At 41.6% G+C, this 21,577-nt stretch overlaps 1 protein-coding gene across 2 annotated transcripts; it reads left to right on the top strand.

Annotated features, from left to right (window-relative positions):
• The first annotated feature begins 126 nt into the window (after nt 1–126).
• LOC128935803 (serine/threonine-protein phosphatase 4 regulatory subunit 1-like) lies at nt 127–21,219 on the top strand. Of its 2 annotated transcripts, XM_054274341.1 has the most exons (20): nt 127–207; nt 303–347; nt 4,128–4,260; nt 4,904–5,010; nt 5,585–5,727; nt 6,251–6,397; nt 7,950–8,057; nt 9,176–9,241; nt 9,808–9,966; nt 10,424–10,617; nt 10,951–11,384; nt 12,075–12,307; nt 12,876–12,968; nt 13,447–13,632; nt 13,905–14,066; nt 14,660–14,760; nt 15,861–15,981; nt 16,476–16,610; nt 17,261–17,402; nt 18,129–21,219. In XM_054274341.1, the coding sequence occupies exons 1-20, from the start codon at nt 201–203 to the stop codon at nt 18,278–18,280; spliced, it is 2,868 nt and encodes a 955-aa protein (XP_054130316.1). In that variant the 5' UTR covers nt 127–200; the 3' UTR covers nt 18,281–21,219. The 2 variants fall into 2 exon arrangements, with proteins under 2 accessions (XP_054130316.1, XP_054130317.1); XM_054274342.1 differs by lacking the exon at nt 303–347 and having other exon boundaries at nt 133–207.
• The last annotated feature ends 358 nt before the right edge of the window (nt 21,220–21,577 follow it).

Genomic DNA, 21,577 nt, shown 5'->3' with positions numbered 1-21,577 from the left:
CCATCTTGGGCGGCCGCCGGAGTCCCCGCCCGTGCCCCCCGCTCGCTGTTGTCCCCCTTGGGCGCTGAGGGACCACTCGACCCCCGGCAGCCGCCGCTCCTTCACCCGGTGGCGTTTCGGGGCTGACCCGGCGACAGGAAGCACCCGCGGCTCCTCCCTGTGCCCTCCCGCTCCTCCTCCTCGCCCATGTCCATTCCAAGATGGCCGGTAAGTGGGGCCGGCGGGCGGGCGGCTCAGCCGGGGCTGCCGCCGTCCCTCCGAAACCAACCCCCTGGTATCTCTCTTCTGTTTTTTGTTTGTAGGGATCCCTTTGTATTTTGTGGATTTGCAGGATGACTTAGATGATTGTGAGTAACTGTTTTTTATTTTTCCGCTCCCTGTTCAGGCCCGCGCTCCCACCTCGGGGTCCTCCTGTCGCCCTGTTTCCCCCTCCGCATTTGCACCCCGGTGAGGGCGAGGGGAGGATTTTGTGGCAGTTCTGGCAGGTGAAGGCTCCCGGGGGCCTGGGACCATCCCCGCTGGTTCCAGTGCCCGTTGGGCTCGGTGTAAACAGCAGCTCCGGCAGCCTGTGAAAGGCGCACGGAGGGACGAGGGGATCAACCCCGCTCCTGTTGTCAGTGGGAATTAGGATACTTAGCCCAGGGATTGCTCAGCTCAGCAAGGAGACTTTCCAAAGCTGTAGGGGCTGTGAGGACGCGTTTTCCGCTGCTCCTGCATCCCGGGGATGTGCTGCGAGCGCACCTCGGGATGAAGGGAAGATCTCCGTGCGTGCTCCGGTTGGATCGCACAAATTCGGGTCTGGGTTGGGTACCGAGCCCCGGTCCCAGAGCAGGGAACGGCTCCGTCACACGCCCGTGTAGTCCCGGGCTGTGTTCCAGAGGAGCTGGACACCTGTCAGACCTGAGCCAGCCTGGTCAGCGCTGTGACTTCAGGAGATAAAGCTTTGACTGACAGTGATACGAACTCCTGTTGCCTTAGAAAGCAGCTCTCTCTGTGGGGTGGCTTCCTTGACGCTTTGGATTGACTTTTCTATTTAAAAAGAAAGATGTTGTGTTCATTTCTTGTGTGAAACTTTGTTTCTCACAAGACTTTTATTGCTTGATACCGCTTGGAAATGTGGAACAGGCGGACCCATCCCACCCACCTTCCCAGCTGAGCATGAGAAAACTGATTTAGGAGAAAGGTGGGGAAATATTGGGGAAATATTGGAATACAACTGGGATCTGAAGTCTTTCCTTTGGAATATGTGCAGGGACGTTGCCTCTGTGGGAGGAGCTGCTTCTGTGGAATTCTGTTGGTTGTTGCTCTCAGCCTTTGAGGTTTCTGCTTTTCCCTAGTAGGTAGCGCTGTGTAAAGTGTGAGAAGCAAAAATAAAGGCAAACTTCAAGGTTGTTTCCTTATGGGTTTTGGCCTTGGACCATCCCTGGGAGTGTTTGTTGTCCATTAGTGTTCACTCCTTGGCTGTTCTGTTTAGACTGTAACAGATTTGTCTGCTAAGTTGATTAAGAGGCTTGATCCTTGTAAGGCAAAACTCGAGTGACTAAGAACGTCCAGATAAAGACAGTTTTGCCACAAGTGGAAATTTATAAAAGAAGTTACCCATTCCAGGATGAGCATGGAAATAAATGTACCTTTTAGAGCTTTATGAAAATTGAATTATGTGATTTAAAAATATTCTTTGATTATGTTAATTAATTTGACGTTACCTTTAGAGTTATGGAATTAAGAGCTCCCTGTTGTAGCAGAGTTCAGGTGTCCCATGACTAAGACACTGTTGTCCAGAGACCAGGCTAGCAGAGAGTTCAGGGTGTGTTTCAGGAAAGCCTCAGTGAAATAAATCACTGGAACTGGATTCTTACTTGCTTAAGTAAATAGGTGCAATAGTGTCATGCACACTGAAGATCAATTGTGTTGAAACAGGAAGTCTAGGGACTTATTCTGAATATGAGAAAAAGCTGTAGTAAAATCTAGCTAAAATCAAGTGCAGCTTAAAACTTGTTTTTCATAAGGTAATGGGTCATCTGGAAGAAAGAATTAGCTTATTTATGCCCTTTGTGTAATTAATAAGAAAGTATTTAAATAATTTGTTTTTCCTTCTACAAACACCAGGAGGGAAAATTACCTTCTTGAGCTGATTAAAGCATTGTGCTGGTATTTACTGGTTTGTGCTGTGAAATCTGGATGGTGACACTGGGGGATGACATTGAATTGCTCCACTAGGTCCTGTGACCCTGAGTTTCTCACAGCCCTGGGCAGCTTTTAAGCACAGTGAACTCAAGTTCAGCTGTGAATACTGTCACATTTATTTCTGTTTATGGGTGAACAGATTTCAAGCTCACTTTTTTGATCTAGTTAGAGGGGAAAATACTGAATAATAGATGTACCTGTGAAGGAAGATTAGATAAGAAATACTAGTTCAGTATTTGGGATTTACTTCATAGGACTTGATGCATTCTGAAACCTGTGAATATCCATGGTGTCCTATTTTATTGAAAAAGGAAACTAAACTTCTTGAGAGAAGACAAAATGGATTCTGCCATGATTATTCCTTACTTATGTGCAGTGAGAGTGTATGGAAAAAATGCCAGGTATTTAACTCTCAATCCTGAGCATAAGTAGTGGTGCTCTGTTTTCTCTCTGCTCTTGGAAGCACTGGTGTGTGCTTAAGAACTTTAAATGAATCATGGAGCTGCTCCATGCAGTAAAATTAAACATGTACATCAGGTTTACAAGATTAGTCCCAGGTGTGGTATTGTAGTCAAAGTTAGAACTGGGATTTATTTCATTGTTGTTTGAATTGGTAGGAATTCTGCACTATTTGAAGTGAACAAATAGCTTTAATTGTTAAAGTGTTTCTAATTAGGGACAGGTGGGACTAGGCAAAGCTAATGACAAGTATATTGATTCTAATCAGTCTGTCTTTGTGTAACAGGTGACTAAGCTCAAAAATCAGCTACTGAGTGTCTGGTCTGTGTGAATTTCAGATATAGACACAATAATTGCACAGACATAAGGATAGTCAGAGTTTGTTGCAACCTCAGAAAGGAAATTGCAGACACTGTAACTCCCCTGAGCTGCCAGGGACACAGCAAATCTGCATCTTCCCTCTTCAGCTGCTCTGACTGGGGGGAAGTCCTGGAGCAGATTTATCCCAGACAGACCTGGGCTCTGTAAATGGTTTACACTTGTGCAGAAAAGTGTTTTGAACCAGACAGACCCTGCTGTAAGGAGCAGGCATGAGAAATAATAATGACCAGTGGAGGGGAAATAAGGGTGTCAGTGCAATATGTCTTCATTCTATAAAGCTGGGAATCATTAGCATCTGTTTCCTATTGTGTGGCTGTGGGTTCACTTGTATCTGTGTGCACATTTGAAATGTCAATGTTTAATCTAACCCCACAGTTCTGTTTGTTTGAAATCTGTTGGATTTGTTGAGCACGTTGTCTGCGAGAAAAGCAGATTTTGGCACTTCTGTAGTATTTTAACTCACCTGGGTTCCTTGGAGACCTTAAACCAATCTGCTTTTTTTCCCCCCAAAGACCCAGATGGAGCATTTTTTCTCCAAGTATGTTCAGATGACTTCTTCTTTTACTGAGTTGTGTTTCTGAGAGTGTTTTGACTTTTGCTGAATAATTGGAAAGCAGAATTTTGCATAGGAAATTTGGGAAAAAACTGAGGCTTGGAACAGAAGGATTTTTAACATATAAAGTGTGAGAGGAGTGGGTTTACACAGAAAAAAGCCCATAGTTGATAGGTGAAGCAGGGAGCTCCCAGCACCTTCACAAGTACTGCGAAATTGAAGTTTTTCCCCAAAGTTTGTGATCTGCAATTGTGTTAGCTGAGCCCTCTGAACTCAATGCATGTGGATCCTCCACTGGAAGGGCAAAGTAAAGTGTTTAAAGCCAGTTAAATTTTAAAGCTTGGATTTACAAGTCTGTGCGCAAGTGTTGTACTCAACTTCATTAGATACAATTTAAGATGATTTTGTAAGCTGTTTGCAGTGATGGGCAATTACTTTTCTTTTAAAGAAATAGTTACTGGTTTCTTGTATTTTACATTGTAACATCTCTTGCTGACTCTTGGTTTTTTTTTTTTTTTTTTTTGGGTTACTTTTCATGTCTTTCAAGTTGGCTTTGAAGATTATGGACCAGACTGTGATAGCATGAGGATAACAGCATTCTTGGATATTCCTGGCCAGGATAACTTAACTCCACTGGCTCGTCTGGAGAAATATGCCTTCAGTGATAATGTATTTAACAGGTAAGGGCACAGCAGGCACACTTGGTGGCACCTGAGTCCGAGTGCACTGTGCATGTTTACATGTTGCTCTGTCTTTCATTATTCTCCCAAATACATGCCTGATGTTATTTCTGTTTGAATAACTTGTAAAACACTTCCATGAAAAGAGATTTTCAGCCTTGATTATCAAATAAGATCTCTTGATTCCATCTTTATTTTGTTGGTATTGGAATGTTCAGAGAACAGCTTGATTGTCGTAGGAAGGGGACCAGGACACCAGGTGGTTCCTCACAGGTCCGGTTTATTAAAGAAAGTATCAAACACTTTGATATCATAATAAGCTTATGAATATTCTGTAAGCCAAGCAATCTATTGGTTAAACTATACCATGAACTCTTCCTCATTCCTTAGGGGTTACATCTTTCTTTTCTCACGTCTCTTTCACTATTTGTTATCCTACTACAGACAGGCCCAAGGACACGCTATCTCACAGGTGCAGGACTTGGAATTAGCCACGGCTTTGTACTTTTCCATTCTCTAGTCTCCTAAATTTCCCAACACTTGATCTGTTTTATGGTGCCATTTACATGTGATAAGTTCCCCTTGCATCCCATCTAAGTGGCACTGGCTGGATTTTAAGGCAATTGTTGTGTTTTCTCCACAGGCAAATTATTGCCAGGGGGCTTCTGGATGTCTTTCGAGACTTCAGTAACAATGAAGAGGACTTTCTGACTGTGATGGAAATAGTGGTCAGGCTCTCTGAAGATGCAGGTTTGAAAGTTTGCTTTTGTTTGTTTTTCAATTTGTGTAAGTTATTTTATGTAAATTGCAACATAGGAAATGCTGACTTCCGATTTTGAGAAGACAATGAATGAACTGAGGAAGTTGAATCATCCAGCAGGAAGATCTGTCAGTGGAAACAGATTCATTTTTATCTCTTGGTTTTGAAATATTTTGTATGGTAAATGTTAAATGAAAGGCCTCTTCTTAGTATAGGGCCTGAAGCAACATTTTTCAAGCAATTTGTTAAATTTGATTTGTTGTATCTGGTTTAAGCAGCACAGAACAGTTTTGTGTTTTAATAGTTCCTGTGCATACATTCATGGTGACTGATTTTTCCAGCTTGTGATCTCATTTTATTGGATTGATTTGGGAACTGCTCCCAAGTCTCTGAACTGTGATGATGTAAGACTACTCTGTCAGGCAATCTCAGTGATGCTATTTCTATGTTTTAGTTATTTTAATTTTCCTCTGTTGTGAAAACATAAAGAAAAATGCTACCTTTTTTTTAAGGTACCTGATCTTCATTTCATATTTACCAGTGTAACCTGACTTGTATTTCCAGAGCCAACTGTTCGCACAGAGCTGATGGAGCAGATTCCTCCTATTGCCATCTTTCTACAAGAAAGTCGACCAAAATTCCCAACAGCATTTTTTGAATACCTTATGCCCATAGTAGTGAGGTACCTCACAGATGTTAACAATCAGGTAGGAAAAACAAACAACAGGAGTTGAATCCTTGGAAAATTCTGTGTGGTTCAGTGAATTTAAGGCATGAGAAAGAGATAAGAGAAAATTCCATGTTGGTTGATATCTGGCTTTTATGTAGTGCTCTGTGTTTATTGGTTTCAGTACATTCTGCTAGGGAGGTCTGATTTTTTTTTTTTGTATTTTTGGTTTTTGTTTTTAATACTTGCCTTAGCAGATAGGTAGTGGGAGACTTCAGGATTTGTCTGACAGCACATGGACAGAATCTGTTACTGGAGTCATGACTTGAAAACTCTGTCTTCTACTTCATCTTTTATCTTATTTTCAGAATGTGATGAAATGTCATCTAATGATTGTATTAAACTTTAGTATTTGTTACTAATTCCTTATGATAATAAAACTAAGACTTTTTTTCTGGGTTTGTTTTTTTTGTGTCCATTCAAAGCATAGAGGCTTTTGTGGTTGTTGTATCTGTAAATGTTGTTTTTATAGTGACAGACTGGTTTTGTGTGTTTGTTTACAGGTCAGAAAGGCAGGCCAGGAAGCACTGCTGATTCTGCTGGAACAAGATCTTGTGGCTCAGAGTGACATTGAAAATAAGGTGTGTCCAATTCTGCTGGACCTCTCTGCTCCTGACAGTGATGATGAGTACAAGGTGGAAGCTGTCAATGTAAGTTGATAACATTAATTTATAGTGGTGATTAAGATGAGGTCTGGGAATAGTGCTGACATTAAAAAAGTAAGCCATCAAACTTTTTTGTGTTTATTCAGTAAGATATTTGGATTTTTACTTTAACAAAACAAGTCTTTAATTTTTATTCTGCATTTTTGAAAATAACAGATTTAAAGAGACCATCTTTATGCTTCAGGATGCCAAATGATGTCAAAATAGTAGCTGAATAGCTTTAAAATACAATTGGTCCTTGGCAGCCTTTTTTAAAATTCCTGTTAGGATTGTTACATTCCCCAGAGTGTTTTTTACATTTGCTTTACCAGGTTTCACAGTAATGTTGTGGAAATGTGACCTGATCTCTGTTCTGAAGTGTTCTGAAAAAAACATTGCCTGGTGACTTTCAAGAAACCAGTTGACTCCACAGAAAAGTGCTGGTGTGTAATTACATTTCAGCATGGATATCTGACACTTGACCTGTAAAATATTTTACCAGCTAGATTTTCCTCTTCCTTGTTTGGGAGTTGGGAATTGCTTAGGCAATTTTCCAGGATGACATCTGAGCACCAGATGCCTTTTAGGAGTTTGAAAATTTGTAGGAAAGTCCTTGAATGGTCTCTTCCTTAGTTGTTGAGCACTCTATTACAAGGACAAGCATTCCTAGAAAGGAATAAAGCTTATTTTTTGTGAAGGTAGAAAGCTTCAATATTTTTTGAAAAATAAAACCAGAAAGATGGGAACTGTAATCTGATGATGTTTGTGTAAGCATTAAACCCCTGGTGCATCAGAGCCCCTCACTTTCTCCTTTTGCAAACACAAGAATTACAGCTGAAAGGAAACACCCAACCCAAAGCACATGATTTTCACAGCAGAAACATGGTTTGTGTTGGTAGAGGAAACTGATGGTTCCTCAGAGAAAGCTGAATTAAGGAGCATGTTGCTAACTTCCTTTACACTGTTAACTCCTAAAATTCCTGTTCATCATTCCTGCAGAGTGTGCAGTGGCTCACATAAATAACTCCTTTTTCTTGCACTCCCTTTTTTGTCTCCTGCTGTATGGCAAACTTCTATTTTATTGTGGTATCTGAGCCTACAGAGCTGGGACTCTGCACTTGAAGTATCTGAGCTTTAAAGACCAATCTCTTATTGCATGCTGAAGCTTGGGATGTTTCTAATACACTTTGAGAGTGTGATTTTTATAAGATCCTTAGTGCAATGGAGCTTTTGTCTTCTTCATACAAAATGCCAGTGTTTGCCACATTGCAAACACCTTGAAAACAAACCTTTAATAAAAAGTCTATTTAAATCAGATAAAAAAGACAAGGAGTTAAATGCAGAAATGTTATGTTCTGGCATATAATGATTTAAAGTAAAGCTATGTTTGTGCTTTACATAAAACAGGTGTATGGAAATACAAACAATGTGTAGCAGTTTCATCTGTTTGATTGTAATCACTGTCTTGCTCTCTGAGGTAATTTTTAGGAGGAATATTTGGCTGTGCTTAAAAGCTTTATAATTTTCTCCTTCCTCATATTCCTTTCCTGATTTTCAGATAATCTGTAAAATGGCTTCAATGTTGAGCAGGACAACAGTTGAGCACATGCTGCTCCCTCGTTTCTGTGAGCTGTGCAGTGATGGGAAATTGTTCCAAGTCCGAAAGGTTGGTGTGTGTCCAGCCCTAACCACCTGACAATGAGTTTGTACTGCTGTTCAAATGCTCTCCTGCATTGTTTAGTCATAACTCTAGCTGATGGACTTTCAAAGCACCTGGAAGAGTTTTGATTTATTGACATGGTTCTAGTTTCTGTGGTTCAGTAAGGAACAGGTGATAGACTTTGGCCAGTAGGTTGGGTCCAGGAGTTCAACTGATAACTGGTCTTGCACATTTAATAGTTTTGCACAATGTTTTTTTGTAAGCTGCTGTGCTTGGTTATAGGATAGTAGCAACTTTTATAATTTCTAGCATCTTATTCCAAAATTCAAAAGTAATGGACATTTGAGACATCCTTTCTTTAAAAAGAAATCTGTTATTATTGAAAGGAGAAATCCCCAAAGTGTAAGACTTTAACTCATGTTTGAGTACAAAAGGCAACTTGTAGCATAAGAAGTATTAAAATACTTGTGTAGACTTAAGGGTCACACCATGCTTCAGCTTGGTTTGCAACATAAGCTGCACTTGCTGGAATTTGAGCTGCTTTTATTGCCTTTCAAATAAGCACAGGGAGTGACTAAAATGTGTATGAACACAGCTCTATCTTAAATGATTTCAGATTTTGCCAACATCTTTTTCTGAGGGGATGTCCCTTTTGCCTTAGAGCTCTGTAGTGGCCTGTAAATGGCACGAACTTGAGACCTTGATTAAACCTTGCTTCAGCAAAGCACTTAAGCCACCTTGAGCCAGGGTAGTGCTGTCAGTACACCTAAGTCCTGACCCTGGTATCATGTTCTGGCCTGCTTTGGGTTTGACAGCTGCTGCTCAAAGTGATTTAAACTTTCATGGGGGCTTATTGTCCCTTCTGGTGGTTACTGGAGCAGATGATGCTCCTCATGCAGGAACCTTTATTGCTATTGATCCCAGAGGCATGTGGTGTATGGACACTTGCTCCAGTGACTCTGTTTGGATGAGTTAATATTACATGATGCAGTTACAGGCCTGAAATTGGAAGAGTCAAAACATGTGCAGTTGTTTGATGGGATAAATAATGCATGGTGGAGTTGATAATCAAACTAATGCCCTTGAAAGAGACACAGTGTTATTAATGACTTTTTATTTCTTAGATTTGTGCAGCTAATTTTGGTGACATCTGTAATGCAGTTGGGCAAGAAGCCACTGAAAGACTGCTGGTATGTAAAAACCAAATCAATTTGCAAGACCTGTATTTCTCACTTCAGAAAGTTTAATAATGAGTTCCTTTATTGTCTTCTCTATAAATTAATCAGTGTGCATGCATTTTTTAATTGATTTGGCTAAGGCCTTGGTTGCAATTACACAGCAAAACTGGGAATTAAGAGAAATGCAAAGTTCTTCCTTTGCAAAATATGTTTAACAATGTAATTGACAGCAGATATATATACACACACATATTTATGTATGCACGCATGTTGTAGAATTACCACTTTTATTTTTTCCTGAACTAGATGATCATCAATTCAATTATGATTTCAGGGAAAATTGGTCATTAATAATTCTTTCTATTCTTCCTTTCTGCAAATAGTTGTGTACATATTCCTAATGGAGTAAGTGACAGACAGATGGGTTTTTTCCAATTCCTTTAATTAGTGTATGCATTTAACCTGTCCCTGTTTCTTCTGTTCTTTACTTATTGTCTCCAGTTTTCAAACAAATACTTTGATATTGCTGCAGTCTTTGTTTAGTCTTTAATTAGTTTTGGATTGGCTTTTTTTGGCAGATTCCCAAGTTCTTTGAGCTGTGTTCTGATAGTGTGTGGGGAATGAGGAAGGCTTGTGCTGAATGCTTTATGGCAGTGTCTTACACCACATCCCCAGAGGTTCGCAGGAGCAAACTGTCCCCACTGTTCATCAGCCTGATCAGTGACACCTGCAGATGGGTGAGTAACTCCCTCTGGACTGGATGCCTTCTCCCAGGCACATCCCAAACTAATAATGGACACGTTTAGTAGTGCTCTGAAGCTGAGATCAGAGCTTAATGTGCTAAAAACTAATCTCTTATGAGGTAGTTTCTTATGTTTCCTCTGTCTCAACAGTTTATAAATGTAAATACTCTTCTGAGAAAAGGTTGCTTGTGTTAAAAGATGAGTTGAAGTAAACAGATGTCCTTCAAATTTATAACTCCCAAAAGATTTCTGTACAATGATTGTAGATACATGCTTAGATGTATCACCCTTTGCTTAAGTGGCACTTATTTGGTAATTGGTTATAGTTGGTATTAAATGAAGCTGTTATATTAAGAACCAATTGGTTCTTACTGAAAATTGCACCAAATTTAGATTTTTCAACTCTGTGAGACTTGCATGAAGCCTGAGTGTTGCTCTCACACCACCACAGGTTCGTCAGGCTGCTTTTCAGTCTCTTGGCCCATTCATTTCTACCTTTGCAAACCCTTCAAGTGCTGGTCTGTACATTCGGGAGGATGGGACACTGAGTATCCGACCACCAGCACAAGATGTGAATTCCAATCCCTGTCAGCCAAGCAGCAATATCACTGTGATGTCTTCCAGTGCCAATGCTGCACTGTCCAGGTAAATCCTGGGAAAGGTGGGATGTAGTGGAAGGGGTTAAAAAAAAGGGGGTTTTGTTGTTTGTCAAAGTTAAAATTCAATTTGAGAATGCAGTTCCAGAAAAGGTCTGAAGAGTGAGATCACCCATTGGAGTGTAACCACATTATTGAAAAATTCACTTTGGCTTCACAGGAGGGCAAAGGGAAAACTGGTGAAGTAAAGCATAGTGGTAACAAATTCTGTCTTTCTTTAGAGAAAAGCTTCTGTTGTTGCTGCTCTCTTTTATGAAGTATTTAACTGAAAACTTCTTGTTACAGAGTACTTCAATTTTACTTTGAATAACTTTGTTTCTAGCTCAGAACAACCAATGGAAATCAAACCAGAATCATCGACTGAGACGACTTCAGCAGAAGTTCATACAAAGCTCTCTGAGGACCTAAATAAAAATTCATTGGAGCAAAGTTCAGATTGTTGTGCCAGCCCAGGAGAAGATGTGTCTGGCTTGTGTCAGGGTGACAGAGCTGCTGCTGGTGGCTCTGAAGGCCCGAAGGAGAGCAGCGTTCCGGGGCTGGGCTGGGGGCTGCCGCCTGCCGAGGACGTGTTTAACACATTCCTGTACTGGCGCCCTCCTCTGCCCGACATCAGTCACGACCTGGAGCTGCTGCAGTTCAAGGCTGACAAGCACAACGATGGCTGCTCTGGGCCGTGCAATAACTGTGTTGCTAGCAATGAAATAAAAAAGGTTCTAGAAAGCTTACAGGAGCACATAGATGATCCAGATGTTCAAGGTGAGACTCTGTGACAGTAAAATTGTGTTTTCTCCGAGCAGGTTTTCTTGGCCTTTACAAAACACTTGACTGCATTTTAATTAGCTTGATCTTCATAGGGTGATGAACCTACCTTGAGTAGTAAATTATAGTAGAAGGTTATGCAACAGCTTTTTTCATAAGACCTAAATTATTTCTAGAGCAGCTGGGGAAATGTTCCTGGCTTCTGTTTGCATGAAAAATAAATTGATCTCAAGACAAAAGGGAAAACAGCTTGTTAAAGACAGTTTTAACAGGTTTTGAGTATTGTAGGTACTGTGGGTTTAGTGACAGTGCTACCTGTTACAAGCTGAATTTATCTTATATTGGCTGGCTGAGAATGGCCCTAATTTCAAGTTCTTCCTCCTTACCCACCTGCAACAGGCCTGTTGGCCTGATAGTGGGATCTGAATTGGCCTGATAGTGGCATCTGTGCTTCATGGACCAAATCCTTCTTGTCATTCACAGCCAGCTCAGTTTCTTGTTTTCAGCAAGTCTCTTGAGTGCTCTGCAGTGAAATGCCTTTTCTTTCCAAGAGCAAATGTTTGCTAATACAGCATTTGTGTGCAGCTCCTACTGGGCTACCTTTTATCTTTTCAGATGAGTTAATTGCAAGTTTAGTGCCTTTAAATGCAGAAAGGAGACTAAATAACCAGCTTTTGCTTTCTACAGCTCAGGTCCAAGTGCTGTCTGCTGCTCTCAGAGCTGCTCAATTTGATTCTGTTGGTGACTGTGACACCAAAAAAATGGAAGAAAGTGGTGACAATCTTCAGAACAAAATGGTTTTGGATGAAACAGTGGTTTCAGATGCTGCCTGCAAGCAGGTGCAGGGGGACACTCTTTCATCCCCTGCCTCCCAGGGTGACATCAGTGACCAGTCAAGCACCAGTGTGCTGAAAAGCACAGTAAGTACATGTTGTGCTCCATGTCTGAGCTGTGTGGGGTTATGTAGTCCTGGCATAACTGATCCACTTTTGATCCAAAGCCTTTGAACATTACTAGACCAAGCTATCATATTCTACTTACTCTAATTAACAAAAGAAAAGCCATTAAGGGTTATCATTTCTGTTTGCACACCAATGACCCACGTGGGTCATTTTGCAGTAGTCTTGTACAGGTTTTTTTTCTGATTAAATTCTGTTGAATATAGTTAATTTCAAGAACAAAAACTATTTAAAAATAACCATCCAAAATGTGTATGAATGTTAGGTTTGAGATGTTAGATTGCTTTCTTTAGAAGTAAATCTTAACTACTGCTGCCCTTGTTGCTGCTACAGTCTGTTTGCCTCAGTGTGCAACTGTTGTCTTTTTGTACTTGCATAAACACACTGCACAAAACTCTGCTTGTGCAAGGCTCTGCCTGTGCAGAGCTGTTCTGAATCTGAGCTCTGTTGTTCTGCACTGTGATGCTTTGAAATAGCCCAAACACCACCAAGTGTCCTTCATTTCACTACCTGGTACCTTCTTTTACAGGACTCAGAGGAACAACACAGAGGAACCAGTGTCTTTTTGAGGAAAGAGCAAGAAAATAATCCACCATTTGAAGATGACAAGTCAAAGTTACAGGTGATTAAAATGACATCTAATGGATTTAGTAGAGTAATTCATCTTACCCTTAATGCAGTGATACCTTCTGCAATGGATCAGTTGCAGAATGTGAAGGAATGCTCCAGAATTGAAGGAGAACCCTGTTTTAGATGGGAAAATCAAGAACGTTCTGTTGCCTTTTTGGTGCCTTAGAGGCAACCTGTGCAAGCAAGGTAGGCACTGAGTGTCCTACTGTGTCACTGATTCTCTGGCATCACCATAGAAGGAACTTTGAGCTTGGTGGGTGCAGGGTGTTGATAAAGCTGTAATGACTGTTCCTTGCTGACTGCTCTGTCCTGATGAGAGGATTAACCACTGGAGCCATGTACCCTTGCTGAGGGTAACACACACAGGGGATGCTGTGTCTCTTGTGTTTTGGTGCTGGCTGATTGGTAGAACTGTAGCACAGCAGCTGTATTTTCTTTCTGCTCTTAAATGGAAGTGTGTCTGTCTGTAGGACATCATCCCCCAGCCTTTACTGGACCAGTACCTGTCCATGACTGACCCTGCTCGGGCCCAGACTGTTGACACTGAGATTGCCAAGCACTGTGCCTACAGCCTGCCTGGGGTGGCCCTGACACTGGGCAGGCAGAACTGGCACTGCCTCAAGGACACCTATGAGACACTGGCTTCAGATGTACAGGTAAGAAAAAAAAAGTTTTGTTACAAAAATCAGAATTTAGAGTAGGAAATTTTTTCTTCAGTCTGTACTGTAGTTATAAGATCACATAATTTCATACAGAGGAATAAATGTGCACTAAAAATATAAAATTCCAGATTTAAAGTAGACTCCATAAATATGATTAACCTTTCTCCTAGCCCTGTTTGTCCTGCTCTCAGCCCTCACCCAGGGGTAGTTGAAAAGCTTGTTTCTGTAGTCCTGGTGCCTCACGGTTCCCTTGCTGCCGTTTGCAGTGGAAGGTGCGGCGCACTCTGGCCTTCTCCATCCACGAGCTGGCTGTGATCCTGGGGGATCAGCTCACAGCTGCTGATCTGGTGCCAATTTTCAATGGCTTCCTGAAAGACCTGGATGAAGTGCGAATCGGTGTCCTCAAACACCTCTATGACTTTCTGAAGGTAGGAAAATGTAATAAATTTCTCAACATGAAATTTTTTCTGACTCCATTATATGAAGAGTTTATGAATGACCTGTGCATGTCTCAGTATCTAATCAACATTTAGTTTTTCACCATGCTACCATTTTATGTGTGTGCCTCTACTCCTTTTTGTAATGTGCCTCACTTCTCTTTTCTCCATATCCCAACAAAATACCAAGCTGAAAACCCTTTGTAAATGTGGTTGCAAATGCTGCTGGCTGTTGTAAACTGGGAGAATTGGCCCAGTAGCAATTTGTGTTTGGGGCTGGGAGAGAAGAGAGCAGATCCTGGTGGGCTGCTGTGGAATGCACACAGATCCTCAGCTTTTGGTTCCTCACTGTCATATCCAGAGATGGTGCTTTGGGTGTTGCTAAAGGGATGACTTCTTGTACTTTGGGTGTCACTTGTGTGTGTCCAGGCACTCAGCTGACTGTGCACAGTTTTTAGGAAGCACCTTGTGATTGGTCACTGGCTTTCAAGTAGGAAAATGCACCTAGGTGTGAATAGTGACACACCAGAGAACTGCAAGTCTGAAGTTTTATCAGTTTGATACCAGTAATGTTTTTCCTTTAGCTACTTCATGCAGACAAAAGGAGGGAATATCTTTACCAGCTGCAAGAATTTGTGGTGACTGATAACAGCAGGAACTGGAGGTTTCGTTACGAGCTGGCAGAGTATGTAATTTTGTTAACTTCTGATTTTTAATCTGTATTACTAACTTGGAAATAAGTAATTACATTCAGAAGTTAGCACATCTAGATTAGAAGCTAAAAGTTCACAACCTTTCTTTAGGAAGGAAAAAGCCACTGGCTGTTAGGGTTATCTGGGGGGATTTGAGGGTGTTTGGGTTTTTTGGTTTGTTTTTTTTTTTCTTCACAAGTTGTGTTGTAATGTATAACAAAAACTTAAATGCCTGTGATTTACTAAAATGGAGATCCGGTTCACTTGCAGCTGATGAAACATGACAATCTGATAGATACTATTCAGTGAGAATTTATTAGTTCAAGACTCTTGCAAAAATTAGTGGCATACATGTAAAAATGTTTTTAATGTGTAGGAAAGAAAAAACAGTTCTTAAAAAATAGGTTGGTTTTTTTTTTTGGTACTTCTATAAGACTGGGTATATAAACAGAAGTAGATTAACATCCTGCAGTTGTTTTTCTACAAGCCCTGTAGATATTTGCAGCACCATTGTAGCCATAGTTTGCAGATAAAGTCTGACCTTTATGATTATTTTGTTGCTGTGTTTGGCCTGTTGAGGACTTGCTCTCCCTTTGTAGTTTGGCACAACAAACTCTCAGTGGCACAGAAGCTACACAGCAGCTCCCTGAGCCCTGGTGGGGAGCTGCCACTGCCTGGCCTCTGTGTGGCTGCTGCTTCTGTGGCTGGAGTGAGTTCTGGGTGGTTCTGTGATAGGAATTATTTTCTGAAATGTAGATTTCTACACTGAGGAAAATATTCAGTGTCTGCTTTGCAAGAATGTACAGGGTATTGGTTTGAAGTTGGAAAAGGCTTCTCATGCTTCTGTTTGTAGCTTTTGCTTATTCTTTTGGCAAATGTTGATACAGTGGTACATGTAGTTTGGATCACAGTCTCTCTGGGCCTCCCTGATGGATTAAAGCCTGTACCTGTAACAAGTGAAGAGAAGAACAAACTGCCCAAGGGCTCTGTAGTAACCCTGGTGCTTTGGTGCTCCTTCCCACCTGTGAGAGCTGGTGAATGGCAGCAGGCTGGTGCTGCCCCTGGTACAGTGATGGTTTCCTTTGTGTTCCAGGCAGCTGATCCTGATCCTGGAGCTCTACAACCCCAATGATGTCTATGACTACTTAAGGCACATTGCACTGACTCTGTGCTCCGATAAAGTGTCAGAAGTTCGGTGGATCTCCTTCAGACTGGTAGGGGATGTAGTTCACTTCCTGGCAGGAGAGCAGCAAAATGGTCCTGCAGAGGGTACCTGGAATCATTGTGTTTTCAGACTGTAGGGTGAATAGGGATGTTTTAGTAAACACAGGAATCAATGTGGGAAAAAGTGAAGTGGAAAGTTTATAAAATATTTTGAGTTGTCAGACTGCCACAGATACTGAAATTTTTCTCTGTGGTTGTATGTGAATGAGAAATCCTTTGAAGTGAATGAAAGCCAGTGTGTGTGAATTGGAAAACCTTCCTTCATTCTAGGGAAAAAGAAACCACAACAAAACACAGAACAACCAACTACTGATCTGTCCTCAAAGTTGATTTAATTTGTAATGAAGCCTACAAGCAGAGCTGACTACATTGAATACAGTGTTCCTTGTAGAATTCAAATGAAATGATGCCTTTTTAAGTCTAAGGGCTGAAGTTTCATTTGTTCTTTTTGTTCCCCTCCTTTTCCTATTCCTCTGGCTCACAGGTTGTAGCAATACTGCAGAAGTTCTATGCCAACAGTGCCAATGCCCTGGGACTGAATTTCATCAATGAGCTCGTGGTGCGGTTTCGCCACTGCTCCAAGTGGGTTGGGAGACAAGCCTTTGCCTTCATTTGTCAGGTTGGAATGTTCTCTCTCTGTTTCTATGTGTACATTAAATTTGGGGCTTTGCAGCATGTGGGCAAAGCTGACATTTGACTCTCAGTTTTTTTGGTTATTTTTGGTTTGGTCAGAGTCAGTGTGGTCTCAGTGCTGGCATCTGGCTGTCCCAGCCCAGGCTGGATCCCTGCCTGGGTCTGTGCTTCCAGCTGCCACAGCTGGTCCTTGGAATGAATATCTGCTATCCCAGTGGCAAACAGAGATGCATGGCCAAGGATTAAACAAATGTTAGGCTAAAGGATCATCACAAGAGCTCCTCACACCACCAACGGGTGCTGGATGCCAGGAGCCATTTCCCTCTTTACTGCCACCACTCACCCCCTCCAAACCAAAAATGCTTATTTGGGTAGCAGTGAGGAGCAAGGGTTGGGCATTAGAAGGGAAAAGGGAGAGAGCAGCATTTCTGAAAATATTCTTGAAATAAATTAATCTGCTCTTCCTGGCCCATCTTTGGCTGAAATTCAAAATGGTGAGACACAGGGTGAGGTGTTCTCATTCAGAGCTTTTTTAACAGGCCAAATTAAGGACAGGGTGGAAAGAAATTGAAGGAATGGCAAATAGTGTATTTTTAACATAAATCTTGCTTTTTCTGTTGTGTGTTTGTCTCATAGGCTGTAGTAGAAGAGGAGTGCATGCCTGTGGACCAGTTTGTTGAACACTTACTCCCCAGCCTTCTAAGCCTTGCATCAGATCCTGTGCCCAACGTCAGGGTGCTGCTGGCCAAGGCTCTCAGGCAGACATTGCTGGAGAAAGGTGTGGTCCTCCATTCCCTTGGAAAGATCCAGCACCTCGGGCTCTCCTCTGGAGCACAGCTCTTGCAGCTCAGTCGGTGCAAGGCTGTAAAACAGAGCCACGCACTGAAATCTAGGATTTAAATCCAGATTTGAGAGTGCTGGAGTGGCTCTGCAGCCCCGGAAGGTGGGATGGGATGGGATGGGATGCTCATCCCGAGGGGGCCGGAGCTGCCTCGGCCATGCCGCAGGTGCGGAGCGGCCCCACACGGGGGCACTGCGGCCCCGCGAACCGCCCGAGGCGGCTCTGCCTGCGGGTCCGGCCGACTGAACACCCATCTGGGCTCTTCTGGTGACTCTCAGATCTAATTTGTGTCCTGCCCTCTGATTATTCACAGGAAGAAGCACAGAAATCTCCTATCTTTTTGTCAGAATAAAGTATGGAAAAATGTTTGGAATGTGTTGTACGGTAGCAGTTTCCTGTTGCTCATTGATACATTTCTATTTAGGGCTTGGCAAAAAAGTTTATCTTACAAGTATTTAGGTAGCTAATAAGATGAATCAGAAGCAGCATAGTTCTCTTTCTCTGTCAGCTTCCTTAGTTTCCTGTGGTTTCTGTAAGGAGGCTATAAGCTGGATAAACTGCCCCAGATGGTTTTGGCATTCTCTGTATTTCTGCACTACTTATGCTCTAGGGTTTATTCCTTTGGATTTGATTAAAATTGTCTTTTTTCTCCCCTTATTCCAGCTTATTTTAAAAGTGTTGGCAATCCTCATCTAGAAGCTGCAGAAGAGACCATTCTAGCCCTGCAGTCTGACAGAGATCAAGATGTGTCTTTCTTTGCCACCATAAAACTGAAACAGGATAACACGGACAACATCACCATTGAAAAACAATAAGGAGTTGTTGTGCAGTGAAGGCTGAACAGCCGGATGGTTTTTCACCTAGTTTCTGTTAGTGTGAGTAATGAGGACAGACAAGGTGGGTTTTGTTACCTATTTGAGCAGGAAAGGGGGTGTTGAGAAATGTTACAGTCTTCATTTCACAACCTTGTTTCATCCACAGCGGTGTGTTTGATTCCTGTGAGTAATTCCTTCCTTTTGGTTTTCCCTTTATAAATGGAGGTGATAACTCTGACCTCACCTGCACTTCAGTACTGTCTGTAAAGTCTTACACCACACTCTGTGTTTAAGCATAATTGGAATTTACATTTCATTTTTTAACAAAATATTTCTGTTAGTACAAGTTTGCTATAAGCTTAAAAAGATTGCTAAATCTTAAAACCTGATTGTAGCAAACTTTCCTGAAGCTGTTCTTTCCTCACTTTTATTATAATCTTTGTACTGTTCCACCTACTGCATTTATTTGAAAAAAAAAAAATGTATATATGTGAATAGTTTTGAATTGTAACAAAAAATTATGAAGAACTTAATTCTGTATCAGTGGGAATAGCTCAAAAATCATTTCATTTTTTAAAGTAATTACACTGCTAGAATTAAGCATTGGTTGGTCATTTTTATGTGTGATACTTTTCAAAGCACAGAGAGCTCAAGATTCTTTGTATATTGTGAGGTTTCCATTAATTTGTTCCTTCTGAGCTATACCTTAATGTTAACAGATCATAACAGCAACATTTCTGAGTGCCCATGCAGGGGTTACAGGTCAGGTTTTGTTGCTGCTGCCTCTCTCAGGAGCAGGCAGAATGGGGAGTTCCTAAGTGGAAAATTCCTCCTTGTGCCCCAGCAAAGGTCACTGGAGTGGAGAGATTCAGTTCTGCACCAGGAGCTGTACAAGGGAATTACAGAGAGATGCAGGCCTGGGTCTGTGTGTTCTACCTGCACACCTCATTTAACAAACACCTTTTAACCTGCCCACTGCTTAAACCCCAAACAGCTTTTCCTAAGAAACAAAGGAACTCTAAATTCTGCAAAACCCCAGTGGGGAAATGTTCAGGGGAAAGGTGGTGCCACAGTTGGCTCTGCAGCCTCTGTGGGCTGTAGGGCAAGCTCTGGGGCAAACACCAAGTCAGACATGTGAGGTGAACTGGGATGGCTCCTGTCTGTTGGAACAGGGGCTTGGAAGAAAGAGCAGAATTGTGTTAGTCCAATTGAGTGGCCTCAGAAAAATTGTCAAGCTTATACTTCTGCTGGACCCTGTCTTCTTTTGGATCCCAAATCTGCAATAATGTGGGTCCTGGAAAAAAAACCAGTCTTTTTTTTATTGTGGATTGAAACTTTGTCCAGCTCAAAAACTAATGCTTAAACACTAAAGAAATGCTTTCATGTGGTAACAGTTACTTTCTTTCTGAGAGCAGAGTCCTTTCTCCTCAGCAGACCTGTGTAAATATTCACCCTTGTTTCATGTTCCATAGTGAGCTGTGCACGTGGGGGAAGGTTTTCACAGAAATACCTGTTCTGGTTCTGTTTGAATGTGGCAATACAGTGAGTAGGTTCCTCAGCTGGGTTCTGTATTTTGGGAGGGCTCACTTTTGTGTGAGTTAACCAGTCATGTATTATAACATGTACAGTATTTGTAGCAAATTGTTTTCTTGAAAGATCACAAAATGCTGTTTGGAAGTTGCAGGCAGAAAAACACCACTGCTACTGCAGCAAACAGTGTAAACTCTGCAATATTCTACATTTAATTTTTTACAGTTTCTTTTTATAATTTAAAACAAATGCTTCTTCAGTACAGACTTTTTATGATTACAATTTCTTAACAAAAAGACCCCTCAAATTAATTTTTTCTAGTTCTAATATCTTTTCCTAATGCTGGCATTATACTGATATTTTCTAACAGTTCAGATTTTCTAAAGCCTTTCTGACAAGGTTTCACTTCTGTTTTTTATTATCAGTTCATTAAATTTCTCAGCACTGAACAGATTTTTTTAAGTGTGTGTATATGTAAGTATGTTTGAAATATCTGTATATAAATTAAATACCCTGAACATTAACCCAAGCCAGGTTGCTGTTTGTCAGATCACCTTCAATACTTACCTTGACTTGCAATAATCCACACAAGCTTCCATAGGGTTTAGCCTGTTTGGTTAGTCTTCAGTAGGAGTTTTTAACTAGGATGTGTGTCAAGGGTAAGCCACCAGCTATAAAAGTTCACTAAAAGGCTGAACCAAGTTCTTTGTTTTTTAACAATATTTTGGTACCTCTCTGGCTCCCAAATTCAGGTTGGTTTTGAACGAGGTGATTTCAGTCAAGTGTTTAAAACCTCCTGTTACACTCCACAGTTGCATGTCCTAATGGGGGCCAGCATAGCTCTGGGATGGGATTTTTGTAGACAATGTGCAGGTCTGTGACCCAGATTTACCCTCTGCAAGTTTGTCCTTTTGGTTTAGTTTTAAACTAGAGATGATTTCAGCATGACTAAAGGCTGCACTTTATGTCTTGTCTAGACAAATGTATGCAATGAGTGTGTTCACGTGCAGTTCTCTGGGTTGTTTAAATTATGCAAAAATATGTATTTAAAAAGCCAGGTGGAGCAAAGTTAGCTAGTCCACTTGCACAGCAGCAGTAAGGATATCACTTTTCAGCATTTCCAGCTAAGGAACATGACAATAACGGTAGTTGGTGCAATATTGCTGGGATGCTGTAGGGAATGAGCCAGCACTTGTGATCCAAAGCATGTTGGTCATGTTGTTTAGGTCTGAGCCTCCTTGTGGCCCTGGTGGGATGAGCATGTGGCAGCTGTGTCACTACACCGTGGTGTTCAGAGCCCACTTAAGTGGGGACACTCTGGAAGTGTCACCCATTTGTCAGAATAAAGAATCTATGTAACTTTCTATTTGTATTTATCTCAATAAATCCTGTGACTGTTTTATAAACCAGCTTGTGGTAACTGATTTTTGTTGTGGGTGAGATGTGAATGCATTTCTTGGTTAATGAAACCTGTTCCACGTGTAAACACTGTCTGTCAGACCAGGGCTGAATGTGGAATTCCTTGTGCTGTGTAGTAAAAGAATCTTTAAAATCTGCCATCGGTTGCTGGAACTTCCCCTACCTGTGGGGATATGGAACTTGCAGGGAAGCCTCAGGCAGGACCTGAGCAGAGTTTTGTGTTCTTGGCAGCTTCACACCAAGCTTGGTCTTGTTTTACCTGTGAACTCCAGCCTGCTGCACATCTCCCTTGGAAGCTGAGTGTTGGAGCTTGGCAGCAGAGTTCTGTTCTTGCTTTGGCATTGCACA

The sequence above is a fragment of the Melozone crissalis genome, unplaced genomic scaffold, assembly GCF_028551555.1.
Source record: "Melozone crissalis strain CALT ecotype California unplaced genomic scaffold, PUWL_Pcris_2 ptg000017l_1, whole genome shotgun sequence".
NCBI lineage: Eukaryota > Metazoa > Chordata > Aves > Passeriformes > Passerellidae > Melozone > Melozone crissalis.
Note: the sequence above shows the minus strand (reverse complement) of the source record. Positions and strands in the feature narration are given on the sequence as shown.